Source organism: Malus sylvestris, chromosome 17, assembly GCF_916048215.2.
Source record: "Malus sylvestris chromosome 17, drMalSylv7.2, whole genome shotgun sequence".
NCBI lineage: Eukaryota > Viridiplantae > Streptophyta > Magnoliopsida > Rosales > Rosaceae > Malus > Malus sylvestris.
Window position 1 is genome coordinate 22191920 of NC_062276.1, and position 10910 is coordinate 22202829.

The window sequence follows — 10910 nt, forward strand, 5'->3', positions numbered from 1 at the left end:
TGTGCGACTTGGAAATGCTTTGAGCGACAAATACTCCCTCATCGTGCTAAGTGTTTAATTTAGTAGTGTGAGGTTCCACTATAAAACCAATTGACAATATGGGAGTACCCAACTTACTTATAAGCTTGCAAGGTTTCTCCTTTCATTGATGTGAGACTCTTCACCTTCATATCCTCACACACTTCCTCACATGTGACAAATTTTGAAGTCAAACATATGGACAATACAAATTGGGTGACATGGAGCATGTGTGTCCAATGGACTTACATGTGGGCTAACATGCTGTGATACTATGAAGAAAGTTGAGGTTTCACCATAAAAACTCATATCCACACAATACAACTTGTATAAAACCAATGAACTATATATGGACAATACCAATTGGCCATTACAAAGTTTCTCCTTTGACCAATTTGAGACTTTTTAACCTTCATATCCTCACACTAAACATAACACAACTCGTGCCGATAGCCAAACATTGGCATAAAATGAAGTAGATAATTCCAAGATTTTGAAAAAAGGAGAATCATAAAATTTTGTGCGCTGGCCGGTAATTCCAAGACTTGTAATATATGATCGTACAAGCTTGTAAAATCATGAAGGCGAGCATTTTGGTTTCACACCCAATGATCATCAACATGCGTGTGGACAACATGCGTGTGAATCAAACAATGGTTACTTCACATCAATCAACGATTGTTAGTTAGATGCTAGAGCTTTTCACCTTGATGATCATATAGTTGGTTAACAAATATTGAACATTACAAAGAACCTTTTTGAGCAATCCATCAATATCAAATCAAATCGAGTAACCATATATCATGCAGTTTCTCACCCCTTACAGCTCATACAAAACTCCTACGTACCTACGTACTCTCCACCACCAAAATTGTCAACCATATGAACCAATTTCTATCAGAGAAGCACGGGATGTATGAGAAAGTGTCACTTTGCTTTATAACCTCAGTTTCTATACCAGTCACTATTGAACCCGTGACTTTGCCTAAAATATCGGCCAAAACCATGCTATATGCCTCACTATATATATAGACTAAACAGTGATAGTAACAGCACTGACTTGGTGGTCATTGACATGCTTGGGATTCATTTGCTACCCAGTTGGATTGCTGGAGAGATTATTTAATCTTCTGTTCATTTCATGGCTAAAGTTTGCTGTTCAATCGAGACGGAGCCTAGAACCTTGAGTGAAGGGCAACTCAACCATGCTAGGGTTCGTAATTTTTAAAAACTAATTTTTCTTATATAATTCATCACAACTACGTGTTTTTTTTTACTTTGATTAAGTGATGATATTGGGGCAGGGGTGAGTAGAACTCAATTGGGAGCATGGTTGCAAGAGAGAATGTTTTTAACTGACTTAACCATAAACTCCGTGCATCACATTACGTTCATGTTGAGCTTCTTGTTTTTAATTTGGATTTTTTGTAATCTTCTAAATGTTTCTCATCATATATTTGCAGGAAATAGCTGCTGATGTCGTTGAGAAAATGGAACCAACAGAAGCCTCAGCTATATTCATTGAAGTATGTTTTCATACTAGCATTTGAATTAATTCATATATATCTTACAATTACATGCTTCTAAATTACATTTTCTATACATATGTATATAGGGACTGAGACCAGTACTTGATTCAGTGAAGGAGATGAAGCATATGACTGACGAAGAGGGTGAGCAACTACAATTGCAGACTAAGCTTGTGGAGTGGAAGGAGGAGGCTCAAATTTTAGAAGGGCCTTGCCAATGCTTGTGCTCTACTGCCATTGTTGAAACTCCCGATCAAGAAACGCGGCTTACAGAACCCGTGTCGGCCCCATTTTGATAGCTTTCGTTGTTCAAAATTTATAATTTAACATATTGTGTTATCAGATACTCGATTGTGTGATTAGAGAATATTATATATATGTGAAATAAATATATACAAGCTTTTGGACCAATTTTAAATGTAACATTAATTAACAACGGTTCAAAATCACATTTTAACAGTTATTGTAGTGTTAATATTTCCAAAGAATGCAGATGTAATTATTGGGTCTCCATAGCAACTTATGTTTTCTGTTTTAATTAGGGGATGTTCGGGGCTTTGCGTATACTTGTAGCATGTGCAAACAAAGAGTAGGGCTACATTTATTATATATTTGTACTATTTCTTTAATAAAGGTAGAGCGCACCAATACATATTGGTTTTATCTCTATTAGAGAGGTAATACAAATACTGGTACAAATAGATGGTAAAAATAACATTTTGGCAAACAAATGCCATGCTTATACAATGTCAGTCGTATTTGGGCTTTCGTCACGCATCAAGAAATAGGATACATAGAAATGATCATTAAATTGTAGAACATAAGCTGAGTTCCATCAGCAATTCAGAATCCACCAAATATAGAGACAACTGTAGAATTTATTTGATAGTATTCCTAAAGTTGTTTATATAGTTTCAAGACCTATAATTCAAAAACTTCGGTACAAGTTTATGGAAACAAGTCTTCAGACAAAACACCTAGAGATTTATAAAACTGATCGTTCTTTATTGTTTGCTTGTCGAGCTACTTGAAAAGTCTATAACGTCAACTTTCAAAATATGGCAGCATTAAATAATCTTCTAACTCTTGAATTTTTAATTTTCCAATCACTTTTTCTTCATTAAAAGTCGTGTTTTCCTTTAATTCTAATGTATTTAAAATAACTGAATTTTCTGAGCTACATCATTTCGTGACAGTATGAGAAAGATTAGAAAGAGGCTTTAATGTCCATTTATCCAATACAATATGTAGGAATTTAGTACAGTGACAGAGCCAATATTTAAAGTGGGTTTGGTTGAACTAACATACTAAATTTGGTACCCGTTAAGGAATGTTGTTGATACATGTCGTTTAAATGACAGTGTGTCATATGTCTTGAGCGTTATTTTTGGCTTACATGTGGCATTAAATGTGAATTAGGATTCAAAAGTCATTTTAAAAATAACAAATAAGAGCAACTCCAAGCCACTTAGTAAGATGATATAATAGTATTCATCTTCATTTATAAGTGAGAGATTTTAGGTTTGATTCTCACCAATTGCAAATTTGAGCCACATTATTGTTAGCTCATTGTGAGGCTAAGCCCACCCCTCTCCCTTTTAAGTGTAGATAATATTGTTTGTTCCAAAAAAGGGAGCATCTTCAAAGAAGATATCAAATTCTAAATGAAATGTCACATAATAAAATTTGAAGGTACACACAAGTTACAACTGGTTGTGTGCTGCCAATAGACATATGAGAAAATATGATGTCAAATTATTTTTTAAATGTTTTGTTGTGTGAGCCCTAGTAATATGCACCGATCATAAATCTTGAAAGTTAGTTTTGAAGAGTGAGTCCTACAAATATTAATTGAATAAGAACAAACATATGATTGGAGCAAAAGAAAATTTAACATTGCCATGTAAGTCTTCAAATTTATATTTGACATCTACATTGGAGATGCATTACGATTACAAGAATTCAAACGTTCTCATATAATAAATTGGTTTTGTAAAGCTTTTAGGCTTCTATAAATTGATCTAAATCAAGCTGGACCTGTCACTTGCATAAGAATGTTTTTTTATTTATAACAAACGATATTATCTACACTAAAAGGGAAAGGGTAGGCTTAACCTCATAATGAACTAGCAATAATGTGGTTTAAATTCTCGTTTGACGGTAATTAAACCTAAGACATCTCATAAGAATGTTAAATTTGAAGGTTGTTGGAAGGTTGAAGATCTTTGAGTTGTAAGTTTGATAGTATATAGGATTTTAGGATGATTTGATGTTGTAGAAGAAAAACTTTAAAATTTAAAAGCAAAAATAATTGGGTTTAAGCCCAAACTACCCGAACCAAACCGTCCAACATTGATTTGACTTAGTTATTGCTTTTTATAATAATTTTATCAAAATCGAAACAAATCAAACTATTAGACTGTAGTAATTGGTCGATTGTACTTGTAGCCGGTTCAAATTTTACTCCTGTCTTTAGTGTACATTAGTGTTGAATATCAAAGATTTTGAAAATAATTAAGTACCTAAAACCCCTAACCTTTTGGTATGATTCCAAATTAGTCTCAACATTTTCAAACATTCCAAAAGAGTATCCAACGTATAGGAAATATCATTTCCGTTAAGTCCTAAGTTAAGAGAACTGTTAAGTACTTACATGGCATTCTTGGTCATTTTTTATTTATTGAAAAATATCATAATTTCCAAACTTAAGTGGATTTCTTCCTATTAATAGGCGATGGAAATCAAAAAGCCTCAAAATATTTCTTCAAAACCTTAACTTCTCCTTCTTTTGAAACAACAAAGTTAGGATTGCATACTAAAAAACCAATCGCGGTGCCATGGCTTAGAGATTGCGTATCGAAGGGAGGATGCGGCCATGTTACATTAAGTATTAAGGTTTAGGTTCATGTGGATGCAAGCTTCCGCCGTCTATTCCCTTGACGAAAATGCATCTGTAAAATAATAACACCTAAGACTAAGGCCAAAAGCCTCATGCGCCCACAATGAATGGAGGGTTTTGGCCGAAGAATATCCGATATCAAAGTTAGAATTATGAAAAGAATGTATTTAAGAGTTTGTGAGTAGCAAATGACTTAGCATTTTAGTGGGATAAGTGGGGTATTTATAGGAGGGTGGCCGATCATTTGGGGTGGAGAGTGGCCGACCATATATGATGGTAATTGGAGAATAATTGCATGATATTTTGTGAAATAATATATTGTAATTAACATGAAAATTATTCCTAAATTAAATAAGAAGTTTTAGGAGTTATCTTTTGAATAAAATCAATAAAGGATTAATGAGGAGTGATGAGAGGGATTTGAATAAATACCATATTGATCACCTTTTCCTTTATTGAGCCATTATTATCTGTTGCATGTGGGTGGGAATCCCGGTGTGCCTCGAGGGTAATTTTGTCATTTTTACTCAAAAGTTCACGTGTCTCCTTCATAAGTGTTTGGATTATTTTTTACTCCACAAATGCCCCCACACCTGCTGGGCTGCTCGTAGGAAAGAGCGGTAGGTGTAGAGATTTTCCCTTACTTTTAGGAAACATAAGATTGTTTCCTATTTTGATGTAGATTCCCACTTTGATTGGAAATTAGATCCTTCTAGGAAAGAGAAATAAATTACATCGAAATTCTATTTAAGTTTACTTTAAGTAGGTGATTAAATCAACTTCAGAGAGCAATTAGTTAACCCTACAAGAAAGAGAAAGCTATAGGCTATTTGTTCCCCTTCCTCTAGCATTCTTCTTCACTTGCTTGTGCAAAGGACCGTTTTTTGTTGTTTTCTTCGTCTTCATGCCGCACCAAGGTAAGAAAAAATTAATTTCCTTGTCTTCTTAATTTTTCGGAGCCTCGTGGCGTGAAATGAGAGAGAGAGAGAGAGAGAGAGAGAGAGAGAGAGGAAGGTGCAGGATGACAACCCCCTTTCCAATTGGATTGGGCCATGAGGCTTACTGGGCCGAGAGGCAGAGAGAGGGACAGTCTGGCGTGCTGAGCCTCCTAGTGCGCTGGGCCAACTGGTGTATTGGGCTTTTTCATGGGGCAGTCAGCTGGGCTTCAGCCTGGTGCATTGCTTCATGTAATTTTTTTTTTTTTGCAGCCGTCTAACAATCATTCCTTGTGTCTTTGTAGAATTTCTTCGAACATGTCTTCTTCAAGTCACAAGAGTGATGATGGTGTGCTATCATTGTATCACCAAGGCGGGTCTTTGAGTAAAGTGGGCTACTTGAAAATTAATTTTGACGATTCATTTAGGGATTTCCTTACCGGCATGCCATTCCATTTGGGGTGCATGTGAAGCATGTCCAGGAGTAGAGCAGTTGTGAGCCATGTAATGGGGCTTAGAGAGCTATCAAGTTTCACTATTATTACCTCATGTTAAGATTTACTTCTCCCATGCTGCGTTTCTTCCAAGAAGTACTTTGTTCCATGAAGTATGCCTCTGCTCAGTGTTCTCCAAGTAGGGTCAAGGATTCCTCAATCTGATCCAATTCTTTGACTTGGATTTAACTATCAACGAATTCTAGTACTTATTTGACATAGGTCATATTGACGAAATTGGGTAGCTACAATCCCGCCATAGACTCTTTGATAATTCGAGCAAGGGAGATCATAAATGGGCAAATGAGACTTTAGAGATAAGTGGAGAATGAGAGTTTGATTCCTCCCCTAAGCTGCGCGTTCCGACGATTTTCATCACCGATAAGTAAACTGCTTTATCATTAGGCTGTTTTGTGCTTGCTATGCTGCTCTCAATGATTGTCTTCTTCTGTTTATGTAGATTTGAATTGCTCAGCATAAAGGTTTTGTCGTTCCCCTAGTGCTGAAGTCTATACCAAGATGTCCATTAGAAGCTAAGTACGATTGACCTTTAAACAAGCTTGCTACTATGAAGAGCGATAAGGTAGACTCTGCTGTTAAAGTGGCACCTAGGCCTAGTCCTCTTATTGCTGAAACTAGTTCGCCTGCTAAGAAAGAGGACACTGCTCACGTGGGCAGTTATAAGAAATCCACTAAGCCTGTTTCTAGAGAGTCTGTTGAGATATGTGTGCTTTTAAAGCCCAATCTGCTTGAAGACATGGATGCGTGTGCCAAGCTTATTGATGGTGTCAAAGGGGTTGTTTCCTTTGCGAAGCATACACATAATATAAGAAGATTGCTCTACTTGCTATGATGCAGAATACGGCGATTCTGATAACTAAGTCTATGCTCTTTAACTAAGAGAAACCAAGGCTGCCAAAGAGATGACGACAACTATTGCAACTAAGGCTTACTCTTCTACCGAAAAGATAAAAAAGTTAGGGTTTGAGCTCATTGCTAAAGGGTGCGATATCTCCGCCCCTACTTCTATGCAGCTTGAGACTACTCTCCAGGAGATCGTTGACTTGGAGACTAGGTTTAACGCGATCCAAGTTAAGTATGAAATTGTAAAGAAGGAGATTGGTCGTTACATACCTCAAATTCAAGATCTTGAGCATGTCGTTTTGGGGCTTCGTTCTGCTACTTTTGTAAAGGATGAAGAGTTATTGGCCACTTATAATTAAGTAATATACTTTTAGAAGATCGTTAATAAGCTTGAACCTTATGTGTTGGAACTCCAAAGTATGTTTGAAGATCAATGAAAATCTAAAGAAGGAAATGGATCAGCTACATTGCGTCCGTGTCGGTCTGCTCGAGGAGAATGAGCAGTTGAAGAGTGAGAAAGTTGGACTCGAGGCTTCACTTGTTCAGTGTCAGGCTGATTTCTACAAGTTGGGTTATGTAAATCATCTCTTCGATAGGCCGTCTAACTTTGAGTTTACTGGGGTAGCTAGGTGTGAAGTGTTAGATGATGTCACTGCTGAAAGTGTGGCGGTTGATGAAGGCGTGGCGACCAAGTAGTCATGGGATGCCCAAGCTGCTGAAGAGTAATTTTCTAGGTAGCCTTTAGGATTTTCTTTATTTTCCTTGTTGCTATTTGCTTTGCTTCAACTCCATTGGCCTTTTCTATTTGTTAATCAATTTTGCTAGAAAATTTAATAAACTTGTTACCTTCGTCTTTCTTCATCTTCGCTTTTTTCGTTTACGCCCAACCTTTGACCCCTAGACCAGTGCTATATGTGTTGCTTTTCTATTAAGCAGACATGCCCATGTAGCATATGAAGCCGTAGGTTTTGGTGTAGAACCTTTGCAAAGCTTTTAGCCATAGGGTTGGTAGCCAGACGCCTTATTTACAGAAGCAGACGAGTACGTGTGACCATTTGGCTGTTAGCTTTGGCTTTCTTTAATCCTTTGAGCTATGTGGCCAGCATCACAAAAGACTAAATATTTTTTATTCATAAAATTCGCTAACCTTTCATACCAAAAGAACACTTTGCACTTTATATAACCAATTCTGTGAGTTGCGTAGCAAGTATCATAACACTTTAGGAATTAGTGTAGATTTGAGTAATCATTCCGCGATTGGCGGAGATGAAACTTATTGATTGCGTAGTGTGGAGCCTAAAATAATCCTAAAAATTCTACATGCAACACGTGGACTTTTATTCAAGGGAGACAAGATTGCCCTTCATATATGGGCAGGTTTCTTATATGCTCCCACGCACAGCTCACACCCTTGGAGGTCTTAGCAGCTGAACACAACTGCCTACAACTCACATGCTCTTGGCAAGGAATTAAAGATAAGGATTAATTACCCAAATCCTATCTTTAATACATTACTAATTGAAGATTGACTCCAATCAAGTAAGTAATCCTAATTTAAATTAATTTGGGATAATTACCTTATTATCTCAAGATATTATTTCCTATTAAGTATCTTGGGAATATTTAGAGAATATATCTCCATTAAACACTATATGGCCGAGTGCATTTTTGCTCACCACCATAAATTATGGTGTATGTTCACCATACACCTAATCACTTGACACGTGTTATTTCACTTAACTCTAGTTAACTTTCACATTAAATGTTAGTTTTTCAATTTTGAAAAAAATTAACCAAGATTAAGTGAAATGACATGTGTCAATTGATTAGGTGTATGGTGAGCATACACCATAGTTTATGGTGGTGAGCAAAAATGCTCCCCTATATGGCCAGCCTTAGCCCTATAAATACCCCACATTCTACCAAATTTTGTGAGCTTTTGCAACCCTAAAAAATCCCTAAACACTTTACTCTATCAGAAAAACTAACTTAGGCATCGGAGATCCGTTGTCCTAACCCCCCCCCCCCACCTCATGGGCGCATGAGGTTTAGGTCTTTGATCAAAGGTGTTAATTGTTTTGTAGGTGCATTTTCGTCAAGATTGAAGACGGTGGAAATTTGCATCAAAAAATTGGTGCTTTCATTGAGAGCTAATTCAAAATACTTGAAGAAGCCTCTTGCATTAGATTCTTGAATTTTCTGTTACGTTGAATTTCTCACATGTCGCATCAATTAATTTTTCCTAGAAAAGTTTCTTGATCAATCCCTGGAGAAAGGATACAATGGTAGGAAATTCAAAAACTACTATAAACGGATCTTCCTATGTGCAAGGATTTGGACCAGAGATTTGAGACGAGGACATAGCCCCACGATGAAAGTCCTCAAGGCTCAACATAGAGGTAGGATGAGCCCCACTGCCTAGGAGACGCGCCACCACCATCACCACCGTGACCTAGTAGTCATGGCAAGGCCACCAGGCCACGACACCACTTTCACCATCGTTACCCCTGCAACACTTTACCTTACCAAACCCTAGACAGGGGCCCAGGTCCAATTCGAAGCCCATGGGCAAGAGGCCCAAAACTTGGCAGTTGCCACGGCAAGCCCTGGGCAGGAAACCCAGCCTAACGCTATAATTGTAGCGAGCCAAACAGCTCAACAGGCCCAAGCCCAAGCCACTCAGCTAGCAGGCCGAGATGTGGTAGCCCAACAACCATACAAAACTAAGGTGAATAGGCGCTAGTCCAACTCATTCTGACAACCTGGATCGCGGCCCAATCCATTCCAAGGCCATCTTCGGCGATCCAAATTTCGACCACCAGTCCCGCGATCGATTCAGCGTTACCTACACCCCACTTTTTGCAGGAATGCCCGTTTTGGGCCCGAATTTTGTACCTGTAGTCCATTACACTTCCACCACACATAGAGACGCCCATCTTCTAAGCTCTTCCAATCTAAATGGTGAGCACCACCTGCCTAGTAGGTTGCCAATTTGACAAGCACCCTTGCGCAGCAGACCACCTTGGTTAACCAACTTCTAAAGCTCATCGAGATGCAGCATGCCCTAAATGAGGTGTCCCAAAGCAGGACAATGATGGAAGAACGTGACTCATTCCAACGATGTCCTGGTAAAGAACCGTTCAACCCATAACAAACTGTGCGTTCAGGTAGTGTGCATTCTTGTTTGGGCCTACATGGAAACATTTTCTCCTGCCTAGATATGCAAAGAAGCGTTCATTCCCTACTCGGATTACGAGTTAGTGTGCATTCGAGGTTGGGTCCACACTTCGATGAGCATTCAGGACATTCCAGGCGAAATGTCTACATGAGTCTAGGGCTACAAGGAGATCCTCTTACGGGGCAACATAGTAGACAACCACTTAACGCCCAAAGAAGAGCACGTGAATAGTCCAACTTCAATTCTACTGGCAGCCTCCGCTCAAAGCGACGATGAGCAGCATAAGGTGAACCACGTGCACACCAACTGCGGCATAAATGAGCAAGACATGCCTTGGAGCAACGTAGACCAACATGTCAGCACCAGGGGTAACTGGAGGCTCCACTGCCCCCACCAGGAGCAAATCCAAGAGGAAATACAAAGGTTCGTAGCAGAGCAATCGTGCGGATTTCAGTGCATTGATACTACCGACAATGTCTTTCGAATAGACGTGGCCAAGTTAAGCAGGTCACCATTTGTAGATGAGATCGAGCAGATGAAGCCACCGCAGAAGTTCAACCCGCCACATTTTCCCTTGTTCAAAGGAGATGAAGATTCGAATAGACACTTGATACACTACCGAAGTGCCATGACCCTCTATGTTAACAATGACGCTCTCATGTGCAAGATCTTTGCGACGACTCTCCAAGGCGAGGTGCAAGACTGGTTCCACACCCTACCGCCATTTTCAATCCAGAACTTTAGCGAACTTTCTTTGGTTTTGACTAAGGAATATTCGTCTACTGCTCAATCAAAAAGAAATCTAACTACCTCTTCAACATGAAGATTGTTGGATGTGATGACAACCTCGCATGCTCAGCTTTCCAAAAAAGGCTCCCAGTAGATCACCCTTTATTCGGAGAATTAATCATGGACAAGAACCTATCCTTGGCAAACTCTTATGCTTTGGAAGAAAATCATTCACTCTGGGATAAGGAAAAATACTCCCAGAAG

The 10910-nt window shown here is 38.6% G+C and overlaps 1 protein-coding gene across 1 annotated transcript; it reads left to right on the forward strand.

Annotated features, from left to right (window-relative positions):
- Window positions 1-1082: 1082 nt before the first annotated feature.
- On the forward strand, window positions 1083-2058 carry LOC126612154 (uncharacterized). The gene is made up of 3 exons (XM_050280484.1): window positions 1083-1231; window positions 1482-1544; window positions 1634-2058. Exons 1-3 carry the CDS (start codon window positions 1160-1162, stop codon window positions 1841-1843), a joined length of 345 nt encoding a protein of 114 aa, XP_050136441.1. The 5' UTR covers window positions 1083-1159; the 3' UTR covers window positions 1844-2058.
- Window positions 2059-10910: the final 8852 nt, after the last annotated feature.